The 17044-nt window shown below is 37.9% G+C and overlaps 1 protein-coding gene across 1 annotated transcript in view; it reads right to left on the bottom strand.

Moving 5' to 3' along the window:
- The window catches only part of ESRP2 (epithelial splicing regulatory protein 2), a gene marked incomplete at its 5' end in the record, with an annotated part of 44866 nt that overhangs the window by 17688 nt on the left and 10134 nt on the right, over nucleotides 1-17044 (bottom strand). The window contains 8 exons of the mRNA XM_082319398.1: nucleotides 671-972; nucleotides 1518-1560; nucleotides 1760-1892; nucleotides 2702-2812; nucleotides 3652-3706; nucleotides 3829-3927; nucleotides 4692-4806; nucleotides 6772-6885. Of these exons, the coding sequence (XP_082175524.1) occupies nucleotides 671-972; nucleotides 1518-1560; nucleotides 1760-1892; nucleotides 2702-2812; nucleotides 3652-3706; nucleotides 3829-3927; nucleotides 4692-4806; nucleotides 6772-6885 (972 nt within the window). The remainder of the gene's footprint in view (nucleotides 1-670; nucleotides 973-1517; nucleotides 1561-1759; nucleotides 1893-2701; nucleotides 2813-3651; nucleotides 3707-3828; nucleotides 3928-4691; nucleotides 4807-6771; nucleotides 6886-17044) is intronic.

The raw sequence follows: 17044 nt of genomic DNA, 5'->3' as shown, positions 1-17044 counted from the left end.
ATTTTGTGTCAGGCAGAAAAATGCAATATGTTATGTTTTTCACAGGCTGGTGAAAAAATAAGTATTTTATATTTATTTTGCTGCTGCCAAAATAAAATGGTTTTACCAGTTTAAGAAGGTGGTAATAGGAACTGGTGAAGGATAGTGAAAAAAAGTGAAATATATTATCTTAGGAAAACAAATACTTCACTCCATTTCACCAAAAATCAGATACATCCTGATAATCCTTGGTTTCCAACAAAGCAGTTTTGGGAAAAGCTGTTTTAATGCATCCAGATTTGGATTTAGTGTTAGAAATTCTGTACATGGAGACCAGAATTTAAAGACAATACTGCAGATTTTCAAGAAGCATTACTACAATACTATCAATCTAGTACATTTTTAAAGTTATTTTTGTGATTTCAGTCAACCTTTAAGTAGAGGAAAATTATTCAATCATTTTTACTTTACAATCTGAGGGACATTAAAAAAAAAAAACAACAGTGGCAGTAAAAAACAAAACAATGCTGTGCAATTTTCCATGCCAATCAGGAAGCACATATCGCCCTTTCTGAAACTTGACATATTTAATATAATAGACTTTCATGGTTTTCCGCAACGTATTTTCGTGCAAGTGTTAAAGGAAATGTTTTAACCATTAAGTTTCGATCTCACAGCCAATAGTTACAACCTGTTGGACTTCTGCTGCTGTGCTCCTGAAGAGTTCAATGTAACGTTTTCCAAGTATTTCTTTGTGCTTTTTAAGTGCATTCTGTGCATATTCTTCACAGGAAAATAACACAAATGCATCTCCTGTGGGCCTGCCATCTGGGTACTTGACAAAGAGAAGTCCCTCTTTCCCTCCTGTGACTGGGCACTCTGGCCCCAGAAACCCCAAGACATCTTCCTGAGTAGCAGTGAATGGAAGGCCTCTCATCCGGATGATAACTTGATTCTCCTTAGATAAGAACTGGGCCACTTCATTGGAGGTACCTGATAGAAAGATAACAACACATGGTCAGCCAACACCATATGGTCATGCTGGTCAGTCAATTCCATAGGATGCAGGAGCGGCAAAGCATTAAGGAACGATATAGGAGATAAGTAGCTAGCAACAAACCCACAGAAGACCCAAGACACTACTAACACCCAGTAATCTATTCTGAAGTGAAAGTCCCTTACCCTGAAAGTGTTTCATATTTTAATTAAATGGGAACAAAGATGAGATTAGTGTGAATTTATACAAAGGTACACAGATGCTTCCACTGCAAAGGTTCATCTTCCTCCCAAACAGCAAGACCTGTTTGTGAACATCACAGCCCAAATGCTCACAGCTCAAAGTCAACCATGTGAAACCAGAACTTGACAGGGTCAAGTATTCTTGAAAGGCAAAACAGGAAAAGCTACTTCATTATCCATTTGTCTCCTCAGCCAAGGAAGAAAAAAGAAAAAAAAAAGAAAGAAAGAAAGAAAGAATCAGAACCGGAACAACGCTCCTATGAACTTCAGTAATTACACTGAACTCCAGCATCACTTACCTCCTGCAATTTTTAAGAATTCTTCCCCAGTTGCTTTGTAAACCTTAAAGAGAAAAAGAAAAAAAAGGCGCACGTGAAAATGACAATATTCAACTCTAAAACACACACACTCTTCCACATGTGAGAGAATTGTATTTTGGTACTTTGAGCAAAACAGAAGTGCAGTTTGTTCTCATATAAAACTGTAGTCTAAAATATTAAGATTGCTCTCCAAAGATTTGTTTCAAGTCACTACTTTTTACCTCAATATATCTGCTACCCATGTGATGCTTATGTCTTTCCAGTGCGAGATCTCTCTGTTCAGAATTGACAAACCGAACTAATGCCTCCCCATTTCTTCTTCCTTGAGCATTCAGACAAAGAGCCACACCACCTCTGGAAGGTAAAACCAACAAAAATAAACTTAGTTTTAATCTTTAATACATCTAATAAACAACTGTGTAAGAATAGTAGAGAAATCAGACTTTAACACGGAGTTTACAGATGGAAAAAGAAATTGCTACTATCCACAATTTAATTTCATTTTTAATGTAACAATTATACTGCTTAATCTGCTTCAGCAAGATCTTGGATCTCATGCTGTTCACCACTTTCTCAACTTCCATGCAGACTTAAATTTGCAAGCCCTTCCTATCATCTCAGAGATGCAGATTTGAATTTCCTGATACCTCTAAATTAAAAAAAAAAGAATTCTCTGTGTTGAGAATCTGGAATATATATTAAGTGACACGTATGCTAAATTAAACTCACTATATAAATACACCCATATATTCACAGAGGTGTACGCACATCAGTCATTTGGAGGTTCCTGAATCTGGCCTGTTTAGGAGGTACTGCAGAATAATAAAGAGTTGGTACAAAATTAAAGCTTCTATCATATCTTGGACTCTGCCTTGATTAATGCAGTACGAGTTTCTCCCTTTAGGTACTAGCAATAAATGAACGTATGTTGGTTTTCAATTGATAAGTCTCTTTTCTTCTTCACACACTTCAAAACTCTTCCTTGCACACCTAAGGCCGGTAAACCTGTTCAGTTATCATGACTGGGAAGGGGCCTGGGAAGGGAAAGACAGTAGAAGCAAGGACTCTAGTGGGGGGTGTGGGAGATGTGTCTTAAACAAGTATTAAAAGAACTTGCTATTAAAGACAAAGTGATAAAGCAAGACAAATTTTTATTATCTTACTTGGCAATGTTGAGTCCTTTGAAAAATCGAGCAATATCTTGGTCTGAAGACTGCCATGGCAAACCTCTGGCACGTATTACTGTCTCACTGTCCACTGTTTCAGATTTACTACTGCATGGAAAGGAAAAGAAAAAACAAACCAAAAGAAGCCAAAGTAAGCTTTAATCCAGGTTTTCCATTACCTTACCAAATTTCAGTTTGCAACTAATTTGGCTTGTAAAACAGGAGTATATTTGCTGTTGTGACTCTTCTAATTCCATTACTTATTTCAATAAAGAAAGGAAAAACAACTGGGATAATCCTTTTATATATACAATGCCTAAGATGCACTATGTTGTCACCACATTGCAATTCCTTAAAAAAATTAAGAAGACTGTCTCCAAGTGAAGTAATAAGGAACTGGATTAATTTTATTTGAAAGATCTAACAATCCAACATAGATGGTTACAAGGTAGTCCTAAATACGCGTACATATTATTTATGCTTAAGATGTTCCATTCTCCAGTCACTGCAATGTATTTGAAAACAAAGAACCATCCTGTTTCTTCTCTCCCTAAACCCAACATACAGCACAGCATATTAGACCACTCTTCAGAAGCACCATGTAGTTCAGCTGCATATAGGGTACGCTAGCCATTACCCCTGTTGACTTAGGGAAAGTTCACAAATATTTCTTCACCACTGGCTAAGATAAGTCAGCCTCGCTGCCATGCAAAACAGAAGCTAGAGAACAAAGAGCATTTAACTTGCAGTGACTTTAAAGAGACAGACCGAAATACAGCATTCAACATACCAGCTATAGCCTGTCTACGCTAGACTGCTGAATACGCTGTTACTGTTCTCAGGAACCAACCTACTTTCACAGTGACCACGGGGAAATATTCACAAGCTTTCCTTGCTGTAGGCAAGGCTCATCTTTGGTTGTAAACAACCGTGACAAGGGCACTTACCAAGGACCTGTTTCGTACTTGTATTTCACAGTTTCAGGCTCAGTAAATATGTGATCTGCAACAAAACAGGAAGTTTAAATATAACCAGGGTCAGAGATTACTTAAGGATGACAGTACCACTGCCAATTCCTACAGAAAGAGAAAGATTTCAGGATTCTGTATAAATAGGTCACTTACTACAACTTTCAGAGAGCATGCTGAAAATGATAGCCACCATGGTTTTCACTTGCCACACGCCAAAGTCCTCCTCTGTTTCATCTGTCCCTAAGCCTAGATCTAAACAGGCGATTATAGAAAATAACAGACTTGCACAATCATTTGTAAACAAGTCATAAGGCTTTTCTGATATTAACACAGAACTGGTAATCAAATCTACTGGTCTTAGAAGGGACACATGACCATTAGACATTTGTTACTCTGCTCATAAACTGGTTAATATTCACTTTTACAGTCAACAGTCTAAAAACTATTGATAGCTTACTTCATTTCAGTCTTAACAGCTTAAAAAAAAAAAAAAGCAGAATAAGTTCCTATCACTTCAAACATAACTGAACTTTAACTACATTCAGCTGGGCCACAAAAATGCTCCTAAAAGGTACATGTCGGGTGTTGTTTTGTTTTGTTTGTTTTTCTTTTTTTTTTTTTTAATTAGTTTTTGCTTTAAACTCAGTTCAGTCAGGATCGTACAAAAGAGCTGTTACTATCTGCAAATAGTAGAAGCTTACAGGCCAACTGGTGCTGAAAAGGCCCACTGATAGCTAAGCCTATCCTTTAATATCAATGCAAGCGATGTTTTTCTTTAATGGATTTACTAAATATGGTTTAGAACTCATTGTTAGACTCAAATTGGGAAAAAAAAAAAAAAATTACAAGCAGAGCTGCCCCCCCAGCACACATTTAAGCAAACATTCGTTCCATTTTACCTGTGAGTTTTTAAAACCCACGTCTTAGTTTAGGAAGATAAAACCTGTAACGATCACAGAGATAAAACCTAAAGAAACATAATTGATTCTGGTGTAAAAGCTGCAGCAAAAGGATACATTCTGCCATGGTCTTGATAGTCTGATCTTTCACGGCGGCTGAACTAGGGTAGCAAGTGTGAAATTCTTTGCGCAGATCATAAAAGGAATAGAAGCAGTCTGAGAGCAGGAAGTTCTACAAGGGAGGCAAAAAGTTTGTTTTGTACACACCATTCCTTTAAATTCTGATTAATATTTTTGGACTGAATGAGGCAGTCTCAAAAATCACATAGTTGCATGTCATCAGCTTGTCTATGATAGACCAGTTTAGTTCCTTTGTAACACAGTTCAAATTCCATAGCCTTACAGAATTAGATCTCTAGATGAGCAAACCCAAATAGCTTCTGAGAGGCAGACCTGTGCAAAACAGACTAAGATGACAGCTGGGGGGGGGGAAGGAAAAAAAAGGAAAACAAAAAAAAAACTACGTTTTTCTGTTTTATAAATACTCCCATTTAGGATACTGTATTTTCTCTTTTGTGGCTACACTGAAAAGAAATATTGTACCAAAAAGTGATAACAAAGTTTAAATAAATATTGTTACAGTGTACAAAATATCTTCCAGCAACTTAAAGACATTTATTCCTTGCTGTTGTGTATTGGATAAGGATTTCAATTATATAACATTATTAAACAAATGTTTAAGCAGCCCTTCACTCAGACATTAGCTTATTTTTTCGAGGAACAAACCAAATAATTCTGGTCTGATTCACTATTTTCTCTCTCACACTCTCCAACTGTTCTACTATATAAAAGTTTGACTTTGGTCTAAACAAACAGTACCCACCTTTGTAAATAAGGAATTAAGAAAAGTCACAAAGTAATGCTTCTTAAAATGGTAGGAACAGTAAGAGATATGGTCCGAGGCTTACTAACATTTAATGTGCAGGGTGAAATAAACTTTTGCAAATGAAAAAAGTATTGAAGGAGAAAGAAAAAAAAGACAAAGAAATGCAGTATTAAGAGACTCAACACTTGATCAGATCCATTCCTTGATCTTGTACGGACAATTATTTCTTCCACAACGTTACAGTGTTTGTTTTGTTTCAGTCCATATGTTTCAAGAGTGCAGTACAAAGAATTACCCACAATCCATATTGCAGGATGGCATGAAGTAAAACAAACAACAAAAAAAAACCCCAAAAACCCCCACAAAACAAACCACCAAAAAACCCACAAAAAAATCCACAACACAACTATCATGTTTGAATGTTAAATATCATTCCTGTTTCCTTACTTGCTTCATCCCTACATAAACATGCACTTTTCATAAGAAGTCACAGTTTTAATATAACACAAATGCCAAATGAATATTTGTAGAAACTCAGCATGAGCCAATAGCCTTATATAGAGAAAAAAAATACAACTGATCAGTCAACTCCTTCCATGTCAGCAGCTCCCATTCCTGTGGGGTTCCTGCAGACCCTGCCAAGCAGGCTAACTCAAGAGCCACCACCCTGCAGAAAGGCAAGATTCTTCTCCCTGTGCAAGACAGCCTCCTCTAAGCCCTTGCAGAAGCTCTGAGTGGAAACTGCTGCTTTGTGTGGGAGTAGCAAATAAGCTGTAGCACTACTTCCCGCTGAATAAATGTGGATGGGGAACCACTGCCATTCTCCAGGGCAAGTCACTGCCCGTGTGTTTACTCTCTACAGGACATTGACACATGGTTCCTACCAATTTCAGATCTTGGTAGAGACCCATGGCTCTGCACAGAACCTGTGGTTTAACTCAAGCCTAAACAAAGCAATAGTTCTCCATCACCTCCCCTGAGGTTAGACCTGTACCTTTGCTTCCATTTCTTAAGACACAGAATTCAAAGTACTTGTATTGTTCCTGTCTCTAGCCTGTCTTTCCTAATTTTCATCTTCGTTACACTTATATGGGAGTCCTCAAGTACTGTAGCTGACTTCAAAAAGCAAGTGCCAAGAACTGCTTCTCTGCTACACAAGGTCGAGATGGGGACGGGATCATCTTAAATATTGTTAGAACACTATAGTTCCCAAGGTTGAATTGTGTTGCTCATCTCAAACTCACATAAGCTATTTTCTTTTATGTCCTTAGAACACAGTACTGTCCTTCTGCATCAGTTCTGATCTCATACCTTCTTAGATGTTTCTGGGTGGAGGACTTGTCGAATGAGCAACTGGCCATCACTGCAGAGTGTGTAAGAGCTCCTTCCAAGTACTTTCAAATCACTGGATACCAGCTGACTAAACTGAAAAATAAAGTGATAAATTTCATTGTACTGACTGATACAGATAATTCCATAAAACAAGCAGTTACCATTATTAAAACTTTTCTTTTTCTAAAGAAGAGAAAATAATTCTGCACTTTGTAATAGCTTTTGAAAAAACATGGAGAACAGATGTGGGCTCCTGATTAAAGGTAGGCAAAGAAACTATATGCATTTGCAGAATAGAAAATAAGAACACCAGCAGCATGGTAAACAGAACAATTAGGACAATACAGCAGAATTTTGAGTTCCTATGAAAGGTCATGGTATTATAATGGTAATGTTCAACATCTGAACTAATTATAAAAGCTATGAAATATTTGAAAGAAAAAAACCTTTCAAGATCAATCACAATACTGATTTTGCAATAGCCTTTCTTCACCTATGGCGCCTTTGACTTCAGTTATGTCCTTAAAATAATTTTTGTTATTTGAACTTCAAAAAGAAAAAAGCCACCCATCAGGATTTACTAATGTTTTAAAAGTTATATGCTAAGAAAAGCCAACAAATTGTGGTCTAATACCTTCAAAAGTGAAATTATAATCAAGTCAAATTCAAGCCAATGAAAGTTCTTGGTAAAGGTACAGTGTTACAAATGCTAGATAAAACAAAATTATTCTCTACCTCTAGGATGGATAAACCCAATAGGTTAACTCTCAGGAGGAAAGGGCTCCATCTGTGTCTTGCTCAGTGTTATCTTCCATCCTTATACAACAGTTTCTAGCCTTTTATTACTCCATACCAGTGTTAAATTCCTTGCTCGTAATAGTCAACTAATGCATCACAGTACCTACATGTATCAAATCAGTAAATAGTAGCTTGTTAGGTAACTTTCAAGGGGACAGCTATAATTATTCTAAGCTTCCCTCTTGATGCTACTCCCTCCCAGGAAAGCATCACATCACAAACAAAGCAGTAATTAACATCATGATGCAGTAGCCACCCACTGCTCTCAGCAATAGCTTACAACTCCAAAACAACCACCCCCAAAAGCAAATTACAAGTTGACTTGAAACTCAGACAATATATTTATGCTGTCTTTTAACCTGTGTATGGGGGAAAAAGAGGGGGGGTTGTTTTATCAACACATGTGACACTTTACATAGTTAGAGTCTCTGCTCAGGAAAGATGATGTCCTAACGAGCTGATCACACAGCTACACAGTATTCACTGTGTGAACAAATGTTGCAGCATACGTGTCCCAAAGGTAAGGCTCCACAAGGGAGAAATCATGCATTGAACATGATTTAGTAGGAGCAGAGACATGATTACCCAGGCTTTATTTCAAAATAGCTGCTTAAATCCAATTCAGGCCCTTTTCTAGGCTTGGACAGCTAACCAGCATTCCACTACCATTTTCAGTTCAGAAATGCTGTAGTAGTGGCTACTACATATCAAGACAGAGAACTGAGGGGCAGAGCTGGGTAAGGAAAGGCACTTATAGCAGCATCTTGTGTAAGTTGCTTAATTTGCAGATATATGTACAGATATAGATATAAATATATCTATAAAATGAAGTTATTTAATATCAAACAGAAGGTATTTGAAACTTTAAGAACGGTGAAGTATCCCCCCTAAAAACCCTTCACAATGCAATTCTTTGCACACTATCAAAACAAACACCACCACCACGGCCCCCAAAAAAAAAATTTCAAACAAACAACCCAAACTCTTGCAGATTCAGAAAGCCAGCTTCCTCCTGATTGCTAGTTCAGGCTATAAAGCAAGTCATTGTTTAAGGATGATTTAAAGTCAGAAAACTGAGATCTGAGAGTGCTCAAAATACCTCAGCTGATGTGTAAACACCAGAAAAAGAAGAAAATTCCAGAGGACTCAAAAGGAACCACTTCAGAAATACAGTTCTGGGGACTGCCACAGTCACAGGCCAGCAACAAATATTCTCACCACAATAACAGACATGAGGAGAATTGCCTTCTTACTAAATGCAGCAACTTATTACTTTCTGTTTTAACTTCTGGACACAGTAAAGAGCAAATATTTGTAAAAAGGGTTTGGAAATGGTGATAGGAATTAGCCTCCAGAAGGTGTACAGGGATTCTTGCCAAAAGGAAGCAGAGTCTTACTGATGAACAGTAATAAAACACTCTCCAAACCTTCAACTTTGTACCCTATGCTTCTGAAGATGCACAAGAGCCTGTATAAACAGTGCAGTTAGGGAGCTGTTTTGATCAGATAAAAGAAGAAATCCAACACACAGAATTTGAGGGAAGCAGCAAATGTATGCAGCCTCCTGCTTTACAAATAAAACATAAGAACTGTAGTTCAAAAAGTCCTCACCAAGTTAGAAAACAAAAGGAGAAAAGTGTTTGGACAAGGGAGGAAATGCTCAGGCCAAACAGTGTAAGTCAAGTTGGTAAAAATCAAGACTGTTGCACTGAAATATTCACTTTTTTTTTTCAGATGGTGTTTCACACACAATGTACAGCTGAAAAGACAGATAGACAACACAGCTATTTTCAGAAGCCCCTAGTGAGAAGACATCAAGAAGAGTGAAATATTGCATAAGGACACCGATAAGCCAAATAGTCCAAATGTACTAAGGTTTAAAGAAGGCATGAGAGGCAGCATTTGTTTTTATTTTTAACTGAGCCCAAGTATTTGCACTGCATATTTATTAAATGTCAGTGACAACATTCAACATTGCAAGCTCCCTTCCAATGGGACAATTGACATGTCAAAACAATTCTCTAATTTTCCTACTAGAGGCTAGCAGCTTAAAGTGCCTTAGATAAAATGTCACAAGGTTGGCAGGCCTTGCTGAGTACTTATTTAGAAACTTCTCTTTTAAAAACAGCCTTTTTCAAACTTTGGGTTGTAGTGCTCCAGAAGAGGGCAAAAGGAGTGTGGGAAGAACAGTCAGGAGTCATAAGCAATCCTTCCTATCCAAAACAGTTTAGCTATTGCACGGGTTAATTGAGGAGAGGAACGGGGTAGCACGGTGTGGATGGGAAGATTCACCCAGGAGAAGAGCATGGGGCAAAATAGCAAGCATAACACTGCCACAGAGGAACGACAGATATTTGAGATTAGCTTGAACTGGCTTCTTTCATCTACATGAGATGCCTCCAAATCCTGGAAAGGTTAAGTATGAAAAGCATAGCTGTGGACCAGCTCTCATTACTATAGATTACACTGGACCCTTAAGTCTTTCAGGCAATAGATACAACCTATCACATGTATCAGGAGCAGTTAAAGCAACCAGTGCAGATGTGTTTGTAAAGCCACGTTGAAATATAAGTTAAGCAATTCAGAGTTCCTGTGGAAAAGCCATCTTCAACCTCTTTTTTCACACTACAAATTTCAGGCAGCATCTCAAAACAACCTTGAACCGGCATACACCCAGATGTAGCAAGCTAAGGACAAGTTAAGACCAGTGCCAGATTTACACTACATTTTTCTGTCTCACATGTTGAATAACCTGTCCACGACTCTGTCATTTCGTAAATTCCATCCACATCTCCTTCCCTCCACTAATAAAAACTCTCTCGGCTATTTACCTCATCATTCATCTTCATGCTGCCCTCCATAGCACTCCCCCACTTTAGCATGCAAAGCTGCCCCACCTTAAGACTTCCTCCACCGAGCTCACACGCCCTGTGTCTCCCCTGTTAATCTACTCATTTCGTAGCAACAGAGTTATACAGAGTGTTAATTACCCCTGCTTGCATCTTGCAAACAGCCCTCATTTCAACTGCAAGAACCACAGTGTACTGGCATCACCCTCCACCCTTTATTACTTATTCCACCAGATCAGCCTCTCTAGTAGAGCTCTGATGAATCATTCCATATTTAAAGGAACATGTTTGATAATTCAATACTGAGATTAAAAACTGAACAGAGAGAAGAGGAAAAATCAAACAAGCTGCTCTGTACATTTACCTCCACGAAACCTAAAACAGTTCTTAGAGAAAAGGTGGTGAGAGGGAAGGACAGAGTTTGAGCACCAGTTTGAAAAACTGGCTAAACAGGATTTTGGTCATGTAGCTGAGAGTACAAAGAGAGTGAAGAGACATGTTTCGCCAGCAGCAAAACTGGATGAAAGCCAGCACAAGCTGCTGTTTTCTGCAAATGAATCCTAAGTGGCTGAAATGACACAGTCCCCTTCGTATTGCCTTAACTATAACTGAACAAAGCTGTGGATCTTAGAGAAACGAGAAGATTCCTCATTAAGCTCCCTCTATAGTTATGATGCATGAAACACTAAAATAAACCTCTGGCTATTTGGATATTCCCATTTCCCCAACTAAAAATAGCTCTCATCCTTGAGAAAGGCTACTGCATCTGCGCTGTATCTGTGCCTGGCATGGTAATGAAATACTGAGATAATTCAGTTGCAGAATGCATCCATGCTGTCAACTGAACCGTTTCTAAAACACCAAGATACTCTGGATGATTCTCTCATTAATTCGTTTCTGAGAAATAACAGAAAATTGGGCGGCTGCTTACTCATCAGACCTCCAGCAGCTCCTAGTGCGTCTTCAAAATGGGATCCTTTCCTTTAGCAATGCACAAAGTTTCCCTGTTTTGCTTTTTCCTTTAGCCCTACTGACCCATCACAGCTAACAGCACCAGACAAGACACAAAATTATTCACAAAGCTTCAGAATTAAAGGCACCCTTGCAATTTAACCAGGTTTGGAATGTTATGCTAAAGCATAAAATAAAAATCCAGAAAGAAGCTTCCTTTATAGTCCATGCTTAAGCTAGACATGTATCTATTCCCAAGTAGAAAGATATGTTATTAGATTTATCAGTATTCTTTGGTTTCAAATCAGTGGTATGAACAGGCGTGTTACTAAATTGCCCAGAGATAACAATTTGGTGATTACACATTAATACATGATCAAGTTTCTGCCAAATTAGAATTCAAAATGAGCACTTTTTGATATGCTACGCCATCTTTAGACTTAGGTGGGAGGACAAATCACACCTGGTCCAGCCAAAAATTAAGACATGAGATAGATGATACTTGATTTTGGATAAAGCCTGTCAAAAGAATTTGAACAGGCTTAGCATTCTAGATCAGTCTTTTGCAAAAATAAACACTTATTCAGGAGTGACATCTTTTGGTCATTATTAAAAGGAAAACTTCCAGGAATAACTTAGAAGAAAAGTTATTTCAGCTCACCTAGGGTCATGTATTCCAATATATTCCAATATATTCCCTTGAGCTTAAAGAACTCATATTACTAATATGTAACTGTCCTAGAGAAAGTGAAAATATACTCCACAGATCTGTAAAATACGCTGTTTGAGACAAAAAAAAAGGTTTATCTGAGGCATGTAAGTGTGAACTGCTTACATCTCTTTTGCTTAAACCTGGAAAATTAGCTGCATGTGTTTTTTTTTTTTCCCATATTAATTTTAAGAAATCAAGAATAAATTTCCACTCTGACCAGCACACATCTCCATGCGAAGCAGAAGCTAGCGATCTATTTTAGGTCTCTTTCACAAATTATTTTACCTACATAAGAGACTTCCTCCTGTAATGAATTATTAAAAGAAAAGTGGAGGGCAGCACAGAAACCATTACAGGCAGGCAGCTCAAATATACAGATATATGTATCTCTGTGTACTCATGCATATGTTTCTGTATAGAATTATATATAGTAACACAAATTATAGTATTAAAAATCTCATCAGATCAGCTGAACTTCTATGTTTGCACATCTAACAATTCAGACTTTCTAAATTTATAAAATTATTTCTAAATTTCAATTCACTATATTTCTCAACATTTTCTTTAAGTCCTGAAATTTTGATACATTTTATTAGCATAATGAAGTTTGAGAACTACAGCTCGTAGTCTATCAGGCAGATTATCAAATAGAATTTACCAAAACAAAACAATAATACTGTAAGATCTATACACTCACACATACATAGCAGTTTTATGTTGTCGAAACAACTTAAGCAGCAACCACATAAAGCACTTCTTTTTCAATCCAGAAATGAGTTCACTCATGCATACTCTCACACTTCGCCATATGTGAATTGTCAATTGAAAAAGAGATGTTAAACTTTGCTAATTGCAGCTCTCCTAGCAATGAGACCACATACTTCACCTATTAGCATCATATATATTGCCACTTTGCAACGAACGTCACATGTGCTTTGACTAAAGCCATACTGTTTATAACCATGTACGATATCCAGTCTTACTTGTGTTAAAAAAAAAAAGTCATCATTACTTGTTAGACATTACTGTAATTCACTATATTAGAGCTTCAGACTGTCTTTTAGGTCTTTGGTGTGAGTCATTCTTTGCTTGTAGCTAGGAGCATACAACAGCAATCTGTCTTCTTTCAGGTAAGAAAAGCAAGAACAAATAACTATCTCCAAAAAGGTCTCTCTGAAGATTTTCTACTCCAAGTTCTGCTTCAACAGGCAAAGCTATTGCAGTTCTTGCCTCAAAGCCTGATTTTATGGAAAGTCCTCTACAATTTATTGCCAGAGAACACCCAAACCCAATTATATAGTTGCAGGCGCAGTTCCTGAAAGGAGATCTCGAGTGGTCGAACACTGAAACAGCCTGCCCAGAGAAGCAGCAAAGTCTCCGTCCTTGGAGATATTCAATACCCAACTGGCCATGGTCCTTGGCAACCTGCTTCAGCTGACCCTGCTTTCAGGGGCTGGACTAGACAACATCTGTAAGTCACTCCCAACCTCAGCTATTGTATGATTCTCTGATCTCTTTGGACTCTCTCTGTTTCGCCTACTCTGCAGCTACACTAAAGATCATTAAATCAATGCCACCATAGTGTACACATGTGTGTGTCTGGGGAAGGATATGTTGTCTGGGGTAGCGGGGAAGGGAAAGAAAAGAGGTGACATGTAGCCAAATTTGATTAACAGAACTTTTCTGCCACCAAAATCTAAGCAAGATTGGAGCACCACTGGAAAAAACAAACAAACAAACAAACAAACCCATCCAGCAACCCTGAAGTCTACCTTAAGACTTAAAGTCTCTAATATAGCATGAGAAATCTCAAGATTAACAAGCCATGGGTTTGGTACACAAAGCTTGAACACACACACACACACACACACACACACACACAAAATGTCATGACATGTCAACTTTGGGAAATATTTTCACTTGGACTTTGTGCCTCAGACCCTACACCCATGAGGGTTTCACATTTATTTGCAATACTCTCCATGGGCAGTTTTCTGCTCCTTCACTCTTCAAACCCTGGTGATAATGTCAGCCTTATCCATGCAATGGAGGAATTTAAAGCATGTCAATACTACTGGGAGGTGCACAGACTGCATTTCAGCAGTATTTACAGGTATGATAACCCTTTATTGTGCTAGGTAACTTTTTAAACAGAGAATCCTATAGTAAGCCCTTGCCTTTGTTCATCTGTTAACTGCTACTCCACATGGCTGATAATGGATACATGGTGACCTTGTACTGAAATTGCTGTATGGAAAAAAAAAGAAAAAAAAAGCGTAAGCCACAATGCAGCCATAAGCTGCAGCCAACCTTTTTTTCCCTTCTAGCACAATAGGAAAAACTGCTGTATTTAGATACTATTCAGACAGAAACATGAAAAGAATTGCCCCTTGGTTTTATTTCTTTGCAGGGGAAACTTGGAGAAGATGACAGAGGCAGCCCAGGCCCACTCACTAGAAGTGTTCAAAACCAATATTGCCAGTTTGATTTCTCCTATTAAGAGGAAAGCAATTTTTTGCTCTACTGAACACTAATGCCCGAGATTTAGTGACTGAAGACTAGCCTGGACAAAAGCATGGTTTTCATTTCCAACATGCCACAGACAATATAACTGTGGTCAATATGACCAGTCAGGTTACATGTCACCTTATGCCTCTTGAGGTACTATAAACTGTATTAAATAACTGAATGAGTAATCAGTCACAATGGCCACCATAAATGTACTCGGGAGAGATATGTACATATTACCCAAAACCAGTCAGAGTTTCTGTCCCACTTTGGGATTTGCAAGTGTAAGAGCAGGTTTGCTCTCCACAGTCTCAAGGGTGTGGCACCGAGCTTCAAGCACTGTAGGCTGTCTTCTCCTTCTTACTACCTACTCATCTTGTTGTCATTTTGTATTCTTTCCTGAATAGAGGTCCAACAGCAGCAAACCAGGTACCACACATCCTGCTGCTGTTCCAAAAGTTTCATCTACACTAGGTGTCTGTGTAGACATAAACTCATATTGTTGCCTTTCTCATTGAAAGAAACTAATTCTTTTCCACCCATGACATGAGCTAACAAAAGTAACAGGGTTAAGGTCTCAACTCTCCCATGCTTGGGGTTCTGCCATAAAACTCCAAACATCACAAATCTTCAAAAGAGGTAGTAGTTAAAAAAATACAGAATTATATTTTTAAAGCTATTTAAGATATCCACCTTTATATTTTACTTTGTTGGGAAGCTGAAGTTCCAGGAAGTAATACCACCCTGTCCTCCTCCTCGTTGTCATCACACAGGTCACCATAGAGTTCTCAAGTCAAGAAGGCACACAGCCTACATATACCTCTTGTAATGACCGCAAGAGTTCAAGGGAGAAAAATGGAAGATACTTTTCAAGTTTATCACATCCTTCCATTCAACAATACATATTAAAGTACTTTAAAATTCATCATACTTCTTCAGTATTACATATGAGGGACTGGAAACTTTAAGCTTAGGTGAGCATAGCCTAGAGCTAATTTTCTGCATAAAAATAAGTTTGTTTAGCATGGTGCAGCAACACGTAGAATATGAAATACAGAAATGGAGCGACAGTTGTCATGCCTTATCTGTGCAGTGACAGTTTGTAGAGCATGGAAAACAGACCATTGTGACTCAGACTGTGATAAACTGTCTTAAGGATGAAACTTCCACCTTATTTCTTTCTTTGGCTCATTTTAATTGGGCCTGGTTCTTTGTGTGACAAAGTAAACAATAGCTAACTAAAAGTTTTAATTCTTACTAGGAAAGAATGCAAAAATCTAACCTTCTGCAAAGATCTGTCCAAGCCATGCCACTTGAGCATTTTATGACCATTTTTGATTAATTATTTCTTAGATGAAAGTTTGCAACACCAGATTATTTGCATGCTTTCCAGCTATGGTATCTACAGCATCTAATTCAGGTAATGCATTAAGCATAAAAGGCAAGACCATGGTTCAGGCCATCTAAATGTCACAGCAATCAGGTCACAGCTTTTATCTTCAAAAGCACAATCTGTTTTAATAAGAGAGTGTTGAAATATGCAGAGTACTCCACAAATAAGCTACTTGAAGTTATCCTTGTGCAAGATAAAGCACCCCAGTCCAGCAACACAAGAATTTCATAGTTTCTGGACTTACTTTACTACTATATTATGTGTCAGGAAACTGCTAAATAAGGAAACACTTACTGAGATAAAATAAGTTTTCACCTTTCAATTAACCTGTATGAAGGAGGCCACTAGCTATCAAAAACAACAAAGAAATGCAAAAAAAGATGCTTATCTTGCAGAACACCTTAGCATTTGTTAGCATAGATTATTCATGAGTCTGTCTTTAAGGAAAACGAAACTCTGAATATTAGTAATGCAAAAAGTCCATACTCTGTCAACCTTTTACCTACATTTCAAGCAGGATTACAATGGTGCCTCACAGTCCTCACGGGCTGCTTGCTATCAGCTCAACTCACAGAGCAAGTCATTACAGCCTGAAAGACAAGGCTGAACATACTTTCCAAACTCTAGGTTTTAATTAATACCATGACTGCAATATTTCCTAAAGTCTTGATTTAAGCACAAGCTCTCTCTCACAGTGTTCTATACCTCCCCCACTCCCACTTACCTCTGTTTCAAGGACAAACTTTCATTAGCAATGTGATCTTTAGCACTGGCTCTATTGACTGTAATGCATGGTACTGCTCTATTTACTCAACACTACCTCATTGTTTGTAGTGCAAGCTTAACCAGTTGTAGGAGAATAGCCAATACCTGCAAAATTAAAGCTTTTTTTTTTCTATTCAGTTGTTTTTCAGGTTGTTTTTGTAGTAATATCCAAGGAAAGCAAAAAGAGGAGGAGACATAAAAAGAAAGACATAGCTATTATCCACAATTCAGTTTCCTTCAAGATTCTCTCATACTCCTGCCTCTCCTTTAAACTTA

The sequence above is a fragment of the Platalea leucorodia genome (genome assembly GCF_965183815.1).
Source record: "Platalea leucorodia genome assembly, chromosome: 8".
Taxonomy (NCBI): Eukaryota; Metazoa; Chordata; class Aves; order Pelecaniformes; family Threskiornithidae; genus Platalea; species Platalea leucorodia.
Note: the sequence above shows the minus strand (reverse complement) of the source record. Positions and strands in the feature narration are given on the sequence as shown.